This window comes from Phoenix dactylifera, chromosome 2, assembly GCF_051530095.1.
Source record: "Phoenix dactylifera cultivar Ajwa chromosome 2, Ajwa_hap1_PhDact_Kaust_v1.1, whole genome shotgun sequence".
Lineage (NCBI taxonomy): Eukaryota > Viridiplantae > Streptophyta > Magnoliopsida > Arecales > Arecaceae > Phoenix > Phoenix dactylifera.
This window is the reverse complement of record NC_143191.1, coordinates 50,169,342-50,184,999: the sequence shown is the minus strand read 5'-3', so window position 1 is coordinate 50,184,999 and position 15,658 is coordinate 50,169,342. Positions and strand designations below refer to the sequence as shown.

The following is a 15,658-nucleotide window of genomic DNA, read 5'->3' as shown; positions in this document are numbered from 1 at the left end:
AGTGCAATCTGGAGGAAGTGGAGCAGTACACGGATTCGATCCACAATGCCTTTGTTGACAATGAGGATGATCCTATGATCGGATGATTCCACGACGGGCCAGTTTTGTAGCTAGCGAGACTAGTGTGGATGTAGGACAATGGGCAGATCACAACATTCCACGCATCCTTCCAGCTGATCAGCCACAACCATAAGAGTCACTGGAGAGTCGATCATCACATGACTCCTTGTCCCAAACATCCTTCTAAAGATATGATCGAGAGATGCTTAGACAAGGCCACCATACTATCCAGTCGACTCAGTGAGAAGGGCGAGATCCATCCTTCCAGCATCACCAGACAAAGAGAGGCACGAAGAAAAATCAAGCAGTTGCTCAGCGCAGCAAAAAAAAAGGCATTGCAGCTCCGATGGATAGTGTGAAGTCAGTTCTCTCAGATTCAGAGATCAGAAAGAGCAGCAATAATAGTTCTAGTGATCATGGATATGATGCTTAGGAAAGATTGGAGTACATGAGACCACTATTTATGAAACAATCGCAGGTTGGTCTTTGATTCATCGATAAGTCCCAGTTTACGCATGCTACAAGGATAAGGACCATGATGCACGAGCTGCTAAAGCTCACAAGAAAACGATTGCTTATAGGAGGCAGGCTCCTCAAGGACGATCAGGATACAATGCAGTTACAGATAACCTCGCACGTAGAGTAGGATCCATAAATATATCAAGGTCCAAGTCCTATGATCCATAGCTATATGCATCATACGACCTATACAGATACAAATATGGATATGGTGCGTCTGAGGCATCATCTTCTGGTGGCTACTCCCTATGCAGCCCGGAGCATCTTACGGATCGAATTTTGTTGTCAGCACATTCTGATAAGTTCCTCCACGGCTGTATTATCAGCTAGAGAACACCTCTCAAAGCCAGAACTTCAATGAGAAATATAAGACCGGTTATAGCCCGGAGTGCGTTCCTTATGGAAAGAACATACAAGACTACAATGCTGCTTAGTTAAAGAGGTAGGCTGACGCCGCTAGTTAAAGAGGTGGACTGATGTACCTTCTGATTAAGCTAATGATCCGGATATTTACAAGATTCTAGATTTCGGCATATAAGTTGTACTTCAAATATATATAATTGATTGTACTATTTTATGTTTTGTATCTCACTAATTGATTTTATCATATTTCATGTTGCTTCTTCTAGCATGCAAAGCATTCTAAAAACAAAAATTACACTTAAAATCATTTTATGTTTTGCATAGCTTAAAAAAAAATCAAGAGACATCATTTAGGATGTATTGGAATGATAGAAACATCAAAAACATCATAAATTATACTTAAAATTATTTAACAAAATAAAAAAATGGATTACCATTAATTCAAATTTAAAAAAATATTGAAAAAATGGTGTGCCATTTCGAAATCGACACGCCACCCGTACTGTGCATCGGTACAGTACCGTATCGAAGCGATTGCCGATGAGTATGGGTCTTGGCACCGGTTCGACGGACCTTGGGCTACTCCACATTTTTCTACCCTATACCTTTCCCATCCTATAGGGGGCGAGGCACCCCAACTGGAATCGAACCCCCACCCTTTGTTCGATTGGCAAGGGTGATGCCATCTTAAGGGTACATACAGTTAAGATGTCATAAGCAAAGTCATGTCCGCATATACAAAATAAGAGAAGAAATAAACAACTCTATCAAAAAGAAATTTCTAATGAATTAAGGATTCCCCGATAGGTGTTCTTTTTCATCATGGAAAACTTATTTTCTTCTGGATCACTTTCATGAAAATAATCATATGCATTAGAATAATAAACTAATATAGACCACTCACATGTGAAGAATGAGATCACCAATAGTCATAAGCTTCTCCTTAAAAGCATCCTTTACTTCATCTTCAAGTAAATATCTAAGAATAAGAACTACATGTGCTCCAAAGCGGATCATCTGAGGATCACCATGAGGCCTGAATGCGCAATATTGAATAAAGAGTAGAATTTTAACAGAGAAAAATGTTTATGATAATAATAGTTATATTAGGTGAAAATAAGCATACAATGATACCTCAAAATATTCTGATCATCTTCTGAAGGTGAAATCCATGACCATAATAGGTCCAGGAGATGTGCTATGTCTCCTACCATGAGGTTCATCTGCCACCAAATTGATGTAAGAATGACCAGGCAAAACATACAAAAAGTAAAAAAAAAAATACAATGAATAAAATATATAAAATAATAAAAGTATTACACATAGTTCCATCTAGAAAACTAAAGGTTAGAACAAGTAGGCTAAGTACTTCTTTTGTTATGCTATGTTCGATCATATGTTTTCTTTGACGGATGGATAAAAATTATTGGCACTTCTAATTGGCTATGATGGTCAACTTCTAGACACAAGTTTGGGTCTTGCTTGTAACATAACATGCTTCAGTTTATTCTGCATTACGATAATACGGCCAATTTTTCGTTCCATAGTTTGTTACTGTTTGTCAAAACTGCAAGGTCTATAACTGCATAGACATACATAGCACTAATAGCCAAGATCAGAAGTTGTGACTCCGCAAAAACCAACAGGCTTATATCCTCCATATATGATTAATCTTAAATATTTCACTTGCAATTTATTTCCTTCCAACTCATGTTTCTAAGAAAGCATCTCTAATTTCTTACACCACTTCCAGAAGCAAAACCTGGGCTTTTCCCTTTTTAAAACTTTCAAATGGCCCGACTTTACCTCACCAGGATTATGTCTAGCTTTTATAACAAAGCAACTTTAGCTTTTATGATGGAATGTCCATCCTTTATGCATCCCATCTCCACTCTGTTCATCCGAAAAACGAGAAAAAAATCATGGTGAAAACCCATGCAGACACTAATTCGCTCTGTCTACCTCTTGTTTTAGATATCCCATATCCACCAACTTCTCTACATGCTCGTCTTTCACAAAAGAACAGTTGTCAAATCCCCTTTTAAGAAGATAGAAGCCAAAAGAGAATGCATATTTAAGAACAAGTAGGCTAAGTACTTCTTTTGCTATGCTGTGTTCGATCATATGTTTTCTATCAAGAATGGATATAAATTATTAGTAATTCTAATTCGCTATGATGGTCAATTTCTAGACACAAGTTTGGGTCCTGCTTGTGACATAACATGCTTCAGTTTATTCTGCATTACGACAATACAACCATTTTTTTGTTCCTCAGTTTGTTATTGTTCGTTCAAAACTGCAAGGTCAATAACTGCATAGACATATATAGCACTAATAGCCAGGAGCAGAAGTTGTGACGCCACAAAAGCCAACAGGCTTATCTCCTCCCTACATAATTAACCTTAAATATTTCACTTGCAATTTCTTTCCATCCAACTCATGTTTCTACGAAAGCATCTCTAATTTCTCTTTCACCACTTCCAGAAGCAAAACCTGGGCTTTTCCCTTTCCAAAACTTTGAAATGGCCTGACTTTAACTTACCAGGACTGTGTCCACCCTTTATGTATCCCATCTCCACTCAGTTCATCAGAAAAACGAGAAAAAAAAAATCATGGAGAAAACCCTTGCAGACACCAATTCTCTATGTCTAACTCTTGTTTTAGAAAATCCCATATCCACTGACTTCTCTACATACTCTTCTGTTTCACAAAAGAACAGTTGTCAGATCCCCTTTTAAGAAGATAGAAGTGCACATGCCAAAAGAGGATGCATATTTATTTAGTTACGTAATTAAAAAAAAAAAAAGAGGAGAATCAAATCACAGCCATCCATGCTTCTTAGCACATGAACTAAATCTGCTAAATGCTAGCAAAAAAATATAACAAGCCTCGCCTCCTTTGTTAGGAAGGCTTTGTGGATCCAACTTTTAGAAAATAAATAAAAAGAAGTCTTCAAATTACCTCTGCTAAACTACATGTGCTTTTTTTCTGGTTGTTCAGCCAATTAGATTTGGATATAATGTCCCGCAGGCAGTACATTAGACATCTGACTTGTAGCCAATTATCAGAAGGACAAGCAGATACCAAATTATTGCCAATATCGGGTGCCATCTATTACAATACGTGCTGATTTGCACCTAGTGCCGTCTTTACCAGCTATCCTGTGCATCATTTACCTTCATTGCACACCAAAGAAAAATAATCCATGCTCGTCCATGATATCATACTAATGTACAAAATAAGGTATTCAAAATCACCTATTAATCAAAGCCACAATATTACCCAACAGACTGCTATTCGCTATCAACTTAATCTGTTCCTCATTACTTTATCAGTTTTTTTCTAAAACAACTGAATGGGCACATTGTCACACATACCCTCTAGAATTGTCAAAATTACACCTTCAGTGTTCTCACTGCCTTGCCTCTACACCAAGCTACATGTAGACTTCTCCATGATAACCAGACTGCTCAGCACTTCTTAATGAACACATATGTGATGCGTGCTTCAGAATGAGATCAGAGGACCTTTAGGCTAACTTACAGATCATGTTGAGGTGATTATCTGGATGCTATATGGCAACTCGTACTTTATTGTAAAAGTAATATAGAAAATTGCTTCCAACTGCGTATATACTCTATTGTGGAGACATGCTGTCTAGCATCAAGCATTTCTAAGGGGGAGAATTGGTTATAATTGTGTTTCCACGTCATATTCTTAAACTCGGAGGATACGGCGCAAGGTCCACATATTTCAAGCAATTTGCAAAAGATATTTATGCTTAAGTTGGTATAGCTAGACAATCAAATTGACATTGATATATCAAAAGATATTTAATTACATAATCACCTATATCCCTTACCTCAATTTGTCGATGCTGCTCTTTGCAAGCTCGTGAGACTGCTACATGTACAATTTCACTGAACCAGAAAGAAAATTTATGTAAGTGGACAAAATGTGGGGGCAACAACACATACTGCAGTATTTTATACCTTGAATGAAGTTTCTGAAGAAGGGAAGGAAGATCCCGTGCTTGTTGATCAAGAACATGACATGGCCAACCTTCTGGACCAACTGAAGGTAATAATGACTGGCTTCCTTGAATTGAAGAACCACTAATGTCATCTCCATATTGTTTTTCTTCCAGTCTACCTTGTTGAAAGTGAGATAATTCTAAGTCCACTTGAACATCAAGCCAGGACTTTGCCATAGCCCAACATGCTGACTGAAACAAAAAAAATAATCATACAAATGAGATGCATATGAAAACTAAGTCCGGGCATAAGTTCATAACCATACAGATCTAAATGTTTTTTAAACAGAGTAAATCAACTAACGTGACTTCGCATCAAATACTAAGTTTACAGCCATGATAAGATGCCTATAAACATCTTGAAATCCTCATAATATGTAAGTAGCATCAATAAATACAAAAAACAAAGAAGTATACATATGAACAGAAATGAGAGTACGGTCCAAATGGGTCAAAAAGTGTGATGCTTGACATGGTATATATTGATCAGCACTTCAAGCACCACACAGTTCTGATGAACCGCTTGGCCCATATTGAACCAAGGGCTACCCAGTTTGCTAAGACTTGGTCAGGGGCAAACTGAGCGAACTGCACCCCAAACTAACCAAACCGCTCCAAGAGCGAGTCATTCAGATGCACAAGCCTTGGTTTGTGCCCGAACCTGCCAGCTCAAAGGCAGGACCATGCAGTACCACTCGGGACCCCATCTAAGCCCCCCTTCTCCTTCGTTCTCCTCTTCTTTGGGTTTCTACAGAAGCAATGATCAGAGAGCAACACAAGAGGCTTGGGACTAGCTACTTTTCACTATAAACCACAGATTTTGGCCTCACCAAATCGAGACATTCAAGGCATATAAGTTCTTCCGTCCCTTTTCCTTCATATTTTCAGAAAACAAGGCCAAAATACCAAAAAAATGCTAACCGAAAGCTACACCCAAAAATCCATTGAATCCGAAATTAATCCAATCAAATGGGGTTTGTTCAACTTAATTTTTGGCTATGATGTAGGCAATAGGTAATTCTACAAGCATGCCAAATTATTTCTTCTTCTTTTATTTATTTCAAAATGTTAATGTAACTAAAAATAATTTTAAAAACGATTAATATGTAAAATTAGGAAAAAATGATAACATATTTGCGCTTATGATTGCACATGCTACCAAATTTTCACAAATAATAGGGTCAATTTAGGTGTCCTTGGTTTCCACCAAAACCTAGACATAGAAATTAAATAAATTAATAATTGACCCAGCTAAAATACTTCTGTTCAGGTTCATTCTTTGTATGACATATGTACAGGGCAGATCCATAAAAGCCATCAATTAAAAGTATTTCATGATTATTAAATTTTAAAAATTAACTACTGAAATAATTATATATAAAATGTTAGAAATGTTATATTTTTTTAAAAAATTATATATGATGAGCTAGCAAGCCACATGTTTTCTAAGTTAGATAGTATATTTTGTTTCTAATAATTTTTTCTGTTATTTTTTGAATTTTTAATAGCAAATTTTGAATTAATTATGCATAAATATGTTAAAATTTTGTAAATTTTAAAATATATATACATGAAGTGTTAGATAATAATATGTCAATTTTTGAGACAGGTGGTGCCTTTTTGAAATAAACCTATTGTTTTATTACTTTCTATATTTAGTTAATAACATATGCATATGAATTATTAAGAATTAAATATCCAAAAACGGGAAGGGGAATTGATGCATCTGTGCACATAATGTGGGTGCACAGTCAAAGTGCATGCAGTGAACTCACACTTCCACACCATCTGCAAAGTATCTCCAATATTTTGAAAAATGGACAGATATTATAAGTTATTACCCGCACTTCACCATAGCCTCGTTTGTTTATCATTTGAATGATGTACATTTTAAGATTTGTAATGGCCATCAAGGGTAGTCAGCCACAGACAAATAAATATTGGGTGGCTGCATGGGCAGATGTTTGGCCAGTGGCGCATGTGGCAATGCAGATATAACATGTGATGGCGGTGGGGACGATAGGTTGAAGAAGCACCTTGCAGGAGGAACTCAGAAGTAACAAAATGTAACAAGGTATTGAAGGAGGTTGGAATAAAAATCGTCTATTGCACACAGTGTGCAAGAGAGTAAGAAGATGAAGCACATGAAGTCAGACGTGGCTAGGTGGAAACCCAGTACTCGATGGGCACATATCGGCAAGAACAGTATAAGGAGCAGAAGTGCCAACAGTTTTATGAGCAGCAATGTAAGACATGTAGTTACGATGATGAGGAGACTGATCTTGATAATATGAAGGTGATTGAGACAAGAAAAGCTAGAGAATTATCCAGTACAGCACAGTGGGAGCATGAGTAGATGCAGAGGCCTAAGGCTCAGTTTGGTCAGTTGAGCATGAGGGTGGCTCCAAATCCTGGATAGCCAGGGACTTCGGCACAAGTGTGGGAAGCTTGTCCAAGAGTCAGTCAACAAGAGTTGCAATGCGATCAAATATATATATATGCTTCCTTCAATAAGGGAAAGGAAAGGGGATGAAACACTAGTAGCCTGTCAATGATTGCAGATATGAATCCACATGCTTACCTAGAATGGCTAGCGAAGCAACTGAATGTTGCTAACATGCCAAATCCAGGTGGTCTTATTTCAGCCACATCCCCTGTTTGTAGGAAGGATATTTATTGCCCGACCAGAGTCAGCACGATTCAAAAGAGTCTAGCGTGCCACCTCCTGGACCCTAGAACATCTGCTACAAGCATTGCAAAGGAAGTGTGAAGGATATAAACAATTGGGTCGAATCATTTAAGTACTTCTGGAAGACATGGGTCACAATAACATATGATGGATAGACTAGTCCAACGAGGATGAACCTGATCAACTTCCTTAATGTAATGGCAGGGTCTTCTTCCACAAGTTAGTGGATGCTTCTCAGCATAACCTGGACCACTAGTACATCTTGGAGTTTATGGAGAAGGTGGTAACTGATGTGGACGAGAAATTTCTTGTGCAAGTTGAAACATATAATAGGTCAGCCTACAAAAAGGTAGGAGAGGAATTGGCTAGACAGGAGCCACATTTGTATTGGACTCCATGTGCAGCACACTACCTAGATCTGATATTCAAGAGCATCAAGGACCTCGGGCATGTAAAGGCAGTGGTGGAGAAGGGTCAGACCATCTTGAAGTTCATCTACAACCGTAAATGCATCCTATCACTTACGAGGAGGTATTGTGGTAGGGAGATACTAAGGCCATTGGTGATTCACTATGCTACCAATTACACAACCCTGAAGAACCTGCTTGACAGAAAGAATGGGCTGATATGCATGTTCATTTTTAATAAGTGGGAGACTTCCAGATTTGCTTCTACTGTGAAGGGGATGAACGTGGAGGATTGTCGTGGTCGGTTATTCAGGGAGAGGACACAGGAGGTGGTAAGTGCTGAGCATCCCACCCAACACCCTAAAGGAAGGGGACCGGGAAGATTCCACATATGGTTTGTCTGCATTAGATCATCCAAACATGAAAAATGCTGTCATGGAGCAATGTCCCAGAGATTATAGTACTTGTCTTAATATCACAGACTCGAGAAAAGACACAAAAATGTGTTAGGAGATACATTCGGTAAGTATAGCAAACAACAAACTGGTTTTTTTTTTAATTTCTCAATAGTTTTTGATTTCTCAATGCATAAAAAATCATAAATATGGTAGCTAACTTGTTACTCGTACCTTCCTTGCAAAACATAGTATTTAGATAAAAAACATGATAAGAAACCCAAAACCAAACTTTGGGGACCACAAAAAACACTATACCTAAAGTATTTGGGGTGCATCAGTGGTACATATTGATACCTTTTATTGATACATCCTAGTTCGGTGCATATCGAACCCACCTTTGGTCGAAATGGTTTCAATCCTCGATAATTCAACCTTAGTATTGATATTTAGGCTCTAATACACAAAAAGTTGGGAAAATCAAGGATGTTTTAGCAGACACAGAGTTGTAATAACTGCAATGCGCTTAGGAAGTAACATGTGAAAAAATATCCCAATGCAATTAGACTTGTAAGGATCAAAATGTTTGGTGATGTTTTTAAGTTCTTAATTTCAAAGGTTATAATAGTTGAAAGGTGCAATAGTAAGAGCTTATGAATGCAACCAACAAAAAATAAAGTGACTAAGCAAGAAAAGGCAGATCCAAACAATAAAAGCAAACAAGTTTCTCTGCAAGGGATTATTAAAAAAGAGAAAAATGAAGATTAGAGCAGCATCAATGTGACATGGGACTCAATCCTGTCTGTTACAGTGAAGAGTGTTCTAGATAGGAAAGAGTGGAGAATCAAGATTCATTAATTTGTTAACGATGCCACAAATTTCTTAAGACCACCATTTTAGAACTTAGTGGGAAACAACTATGTAAATACCATATTAAAGCAAGGATAATTTGATCACATTTTAACCCACAAAGTTGTCATACTAACAAGCTGTCCACCAGGTGTTTAATTTCAGTAATAGATATATTGCTCCCTATAAATAAGAAACTAATGGTCAATCGAAGTTACACACAAACAACTGTTTCAAGCCCAAAGAACAAATGAAGATGGTTCAATGTCATATGTGGTTAATATCCAATTACAATCATGAGTCCCAAACTACTAGATGAATCATGATTCAAGAGAATGGATGGACTTCTACATGGAATTTTGGATAAAAGGATTATATTTATATTAATCAAGTAGGGAAAAGTCACATAAGGCATAAGAGAGTGCAAAATGGGAGATACAGAATTAGGACACAGTGGAAGCACAAATGGGCTCCAGCAGTGTTGTTAAAGGTGCACCTAAGGCACAAGAAACTGCTATAAAGAACCTTAGTAGTTAGTACCTTGTCCATCAAAAAGTGTGCTTTACGTGCGCCTGTTTATGTAATATGCATGGGTATGTTACCATGGTTGATTGCAAATGTATTAGTTGGGTGTTGTGTATGGCAATTGTTTGTGTTTCTTAGTTTTTTGTGCGTGTGCTGAAATATGCACACATGTATATTTGTAGGCGCGGCTGGAACTGGTGAGGTTCTTGTCAAATATATCTAGCATAATGATCATTATATACATACATACAAATATGCACGTATGTACGTACATATGTGTGAGTATATTTGCATGCAAATTCATATATGCATACATGTGTGTGCACAAACACATGCAAAAACATGAATGCAACATATGTGCATTATATCCAGGCATACACCTTACTTCACTAAGGCATATGCCTCGCTTTGCACGTTGCACTCTCCAAGAGACTTTGGGTGTTGTAGCACGCATTGAACCTTCAACAACATCCATTCTATATATCAAAAATGGAGGCTTAGCTTGAGCAGAGTTATCCATTCGCCATGTGGACGCTCGTATAAATGATGCTGATATTTAATGTGCCTGGCATTATTAAAATTCATTGCTTAACATGCAACATATATTAATGGCATGATCTTGATGTGCTCGGCTAGTAGAAATTTGGCTATTGAAGCCCGCTATTTATTATAATTTCTTACATTCTTATATTGCATTTCAAGAATAGATGGAAAAAGGAGAAAAAAAACCATACCCCACACATCGTGTGGAGCCAATGTTATTGTGTCGAGATTAATGATGGGGTTTCCTCCTCGGCAATTATTAAAGTTCATTGCTTAATATGCAACAAAAATTTGGCCATTGAAGCCTTCTATTTACTATAGCTTTTTTACATTGTTATATTGCATTTCGAGAATAGTTGGAAAAAGGAGAAAAAATCATACCAGCAAATTGTGCAAGATCAGTATTAATGAGGAGAGTTTCTTCACAGAGACTCGACTTGTGCAAAGTTCTCCGTTCACTATATGGACACCGATATTAATGATGCTGGTATTAATGACAGGAATTTCTACTCGGTCATCCATTAAGTTTATTGCTTAATATGCAACAAAAATTTGGCCATTGAAGCCTTATATTTATTATAATTTGTCACTTTGCTATATTACATTTCAAGAATAGCTAGGGGGGGGGGGGGGGGGGGGGGGGGGGGGGGGGGGATAGTATCCTGCATCATGCTGATTTTATGCAAATTGGGCGTATCCCGCATCATGATGGTTGTATGCAAATTGGGCCCTAGAGAGCAGACTATATGTGTCATGAATTGGTTGTTTCTCTATCAAGAAAAGTAAAACTGATATTCAAATTTTACATGGGGAATTTTCACATGTTAACATCATAAGCAAAGAGTCAACAGATCGAACTATAGAAGGCCCATGAACAAAGGGGAAGAAATCAAAAGGAGAAGGTGTAACTTCATGTCAAGGTAAATTATTGAAAGAGGTATGCTGGAACTTCAAGCCGCAGCAAACATGAAGAAATATGAGAATAAAGCAAGGACGTGTTATAGTAGTCATTTGAGAATATATCATCCAAAATTCATATAAAGAAACTCGACGAAATGTTGAGAGGCAAATGTTGATCTAGGAAATCCCTAGTTCCAGTAATGACAAAGAAATAAAATATGACCTAAATCAGTTCACAAGATACCAAAAAGATGGAGTTAAGAAAAAAAATATACAATCTATAATGATCTATTCATCTAGTTGGGCTTGCAAGAAAGAGAAAAAAAATCCAAATATTAGCCTAGGAAGAGTAAAGCTACAGGTTGATTAAATACACCAATAGAGATCTGCAAAAGATGGTTATACTATATGGAATGATCATATCCAAAATGTATCCAATGCGCACATACTTAAGAAGTAGACTGTAAGGGAAACACAACCAAGAAGATGCTTGTGTCTCACCATTTAATTCTGAAAATTAAATCAAGGAAAATTCGAAAACAATGCAAAAAGGTGAAGCCATTAAAATCTGAAGAAAGTTTGTCGAGATTAAAAGTAGGGACAATTTTAGCCACTAACCAAAAAAGATCTTAAGCATTACAAAGAGACCAAATATTTCGGATGATAAGTAAAATGGTAAGCCTTTTCAAAACAAAGGGATACACCATACTGTCATCTCATGTTTAAACTTAAGAGCCCTGCGTAGGCCATATCAAGTTATGGGAGAGGCTGATGGGAAATACATTAGATGAAATGACAAAACTCTTAAAACTAGGCTGGAAGTAATTTATTTTGGTGGACCAGAAAGTAGAACTTACACATGGCCTGAAAAGAAGACAGGAAGAAAGATAACTTGTCAACAACATGAAAAGACTTAATGCAAACTTATATAAATAGTTATTGCAAGACACAGAGTTACATAATGAAATAAACCAGAATAGAGTGCTGATTTGAACTCCAGAAGAATATTGTAAATGATAAGGTTCTAAAATTTTAACATTTAATATATATCTAGTACAACGTTTGTTAAAATACAGAAATTGGTCTAGGATTAAAAACTACATATAAGTCAGGACAGACAGGTAACGAGCATTTCAAGTTACTACACATTGCAACATATATAAAACATGAAAAAATATATTAGCATATATAAGCAGTTATCACAAGGAAAGGGGTTAAATAATGAGGTAAAACTAGAATTATAGATGAGAAGGTTCTAAAACATAAACATTTAATAGAAGAGTATATATTATAAGATTGTTGTTAAAACACAGAAATTGGTCAAGGATTAGAAACTACCTCCCAGTCAGTACAGACAGGCAACAGGCGTTTCAAGTTACTGCACTGTGCAGCATACACAGCCATCTCATATTTCCCACCATCTTGCTCTGCAATTTTCTTCACATAAAGATTAATCAAAGGAGCAGTTAGGTCTCAGAAGTTAAGGCATCCATGTGCAACAAATTAGTGATAAAAACACACAAGAGAGTGTCAGTGTGTATCATGATATTAGCAATTCTTTGTGCCACTAAGAAACCTTTTCAAAGGTTAAATGCAAATTCAAACTTTAGAAGTGAAGAAAATCACAATACGAGGCACTGCATAGAAGGCAGAGGCAGATGTTTAAGCACTTAAACACTCAATGAGGTAAGCCGCAAGCTTCCTCATCCATCAGGGATTCAGGATCACACACATCGTACATCATATGTACAGAAATGATAATGATAGTGTAAACTTCAACCATATTTTGGTTCGGCATTTTAGTTCAGAATATTTTGGTCTGGCATTTAAACTCAAATGCAACAACACTATCTTCAAACAAAAAGCAAAAAGAAAAGCAAAAACATCCCAAAAGTCACAGAAATACCAACTCATGGTACATGCCTGCGCATAAAAACTGTAAGGCACAAGGTGTGCACATAACAAGAAGTTTACATAAAAAATACACCTTGTCTTATAAAGGCTCAACCATGTGCCGAGCCTTTTTTAAGAGCTTTACCTCAAGAAATAAAGAAAGACGGCCCAGATAAGTTTCTTAACCAGTAGGTTTAGAATATATAGTAAACCAGTTTTAACATGTGTTCCTCACATTCATTTCTCTTCGAGGTTGCCAGAATGGCTGACATTAAAAAAATTATATATCGTTTTAACTAGATCTCCAAATATTCAAAACAGCTAACAGAAGCTTGGATAGCAAGTCATATAAGTGCAAACACAGTAGTTGATTGGAAGCATGATTTGCAGTACCGGACTGAATGGTCCATACTCAGAGTAGCGATTCATAAGAATAACAAATCAATAGTCAGTATGCCCCCCATAGGAAGTGCTGGTACCAAAATCGGACCACACCAACATTGTACTAGTTGGATATCAGTACCGGTACCAAAAGTTATACACAAATGATCCTGTGTTAATCAACAAAAGGAAAAAATGTTAAATACAAGAGATCAAGGAATTAAATCTCAAGCCTACCAGCCCCATATTGGCCAAGAGCTGGTAGAATAGCAACCGGAATGCCATGCAAATGGCTGAATCAGGCAGTATTGAGGCTGATCAAGGCTGAACAAGCCCCAACTCACACAGAATGAGCAATACCACCACCCGATGCCGCTCTAGATGGCCTTAAATTTCTTTTGGTTCTCCACCATTTAAGCTGGGAACAACCAGTGAGAGTGGACTTCTAACAAACAGATAAACTATTACACTTATTTATAAAAAAAATAGTTAAGTAAAATTTACTTGAGATATTGCAAGTAAAAAAATTAAAAAGAAAAACTATCTGACTTCAACAGTCCCAAAAACCAAGTTCCTCTAAAACAAAAGTACTAAATCAAATTCCAAATTTTTAGGGTTGGCTCAAAAATGCCAACTTTTAAATGCTCTAGTATTTCTCAAATATTAATGACCCATAAACTTTTATTTTATGAAAAATTGCTAAAACCCAAAAGAGCGGTAAGAAAAAAGTCTTGCATCTTAGTCTTCAAATCAAGGTTAGCCAAACCACCTTGAACTAGGCAATTCGGGTCGTATGAACCGAACCAGTCAAGAAGCAGGACAAATTAGTGCTTTAAATAAATCCTGATGCCCTCTCTTCATCGCCCCCCCCCCCCCCCCCCCCGCGCGCGCGCGCAACCCTTCGAAGGCTTTGAGGTTTTGACTATGCTCCCTCCCTCTCTCTCTCCACATGCCCCCCTCCCCTGGGTTCCGCCATGTTCAACCAACTCCACATTACACGATGAGGGCTCCATCGGTGATGCATCCTTCTCTCCATGATATCCTCTACACCCCTCAGTTGTGTCATGTCAGAGCTTTGAAATTCCAGAAACGCCTCTCTCTCTCTCTTTCTTCCTCCCTCTACCCCCTCTCTCCATCCCTTTTTCTTCCTTCTCTCCCTACCCTCAATTCTTCTAGGGTTAGGGTTAGGGGTTTCTCTCCCTTTCTCCCCCCCCCCTCTCTCTCTTCCCCCGCCCTCTCCTCCCTCTGTGACGCCCTCTACCAGTTTCAGTACGTACCAAACGGGCATCGGTAAATACAAGCCCTAGTACCAATCCAAGAGACCTTGCTCCAAAGCATTCACCTAAATAGCACCTAATGCTTCAATAGAAATACTCATGCTAATAATATTAAACAAAGACATCTATTTCTCTATGTATATGAGAGATTATTATAATCAATTAATAATGCACATCTCACCCTGTCATTGAGGCAAAGGACTTCATATCTATGACAAAACATGACCAATGCTTTTCAAGAATATTAAAAATGTGTTATTTCTTTTTTCTGCTTGTCAAATCATGCTAGTATTAGACTATTTTATGTTGAATCATGATAATCCTCGATATCATTAATTAATTCAATCATTCCAATAACCTAATTGAATTTCAGTTGTCAATGCGCACAAATGTTTTCAATGGGTTTGAATTTGCAAATCATGCTATTACATGTAATGTACTAGCAAATATAAAAATACAGCACACATCAAATAGGATGACTAGGACACCTAAATCAATACCCTTGCTATCTTTTTTTCCAAAAAAAGTACTAAAACAATAAAACATAGAAAAATGCAAAACAAATTGGAGGCCAAAATAAATCATACCAATGGTTTAACGACCATAACAAAGCATATTTGCTTATATCCTAGTGCAGTATGGCACAAACCACATCGGTTGTCAATCAATTCGGTACTGATATAAAAGATTTAAATCTTTGCAACAGAAAATACTTGCCAAATTTGGAGAAAAGTCTGGATTCCACCTTAAGAAAGCAAGCACCCAAAAGAGTTGAAAACCACCTAGAAGAGAGATTGAAGATTCACTGTGTTACTCATGGAAAA

At 37.2% G+C, this 15,658-nt stretch overlaps 1 protein-coding gene across 4 annotated transcripts in view; it reads right to left on the bottom strand.

Moving 5' to 3' along the window:
* LOC103697947 (nuclear pore complex protein) overlaps positions 1-15,658 on the bottom strand; it is a 52,224-nt gene that overhangs the window by 17,183 nt on the left and 19,383 nt on the right. For all 4 annotated transcript variants that reach the window (XM_088716789.2, XM_088716788.2, XM_088716791.2 and 1 more), the window contains exons 10-14: positions 12,622-12,720; positions 4,935-5,167; positions 4,805-4,862; positions 2,077-2,165; positions 1,847-1,978 (exon numbers count right to left, since the gene is read on the bottom strand). In XM_088716789.2, coding sequence (XP_088572915.2) covers positions 1,847-1,978; positions 2,077-2,165; positions 4,805-4,862; positions 4,935-5,167; positions 12,622-12,720 — 611 coding nt within the window. The remainder of the gene's footprint in view (positions 1-1,846; positions 1,979-2,076; positions 2,166-4,804; positions 4,863-4,934; positions 5,168-12,621; positions 12,721-15,658) is intronic.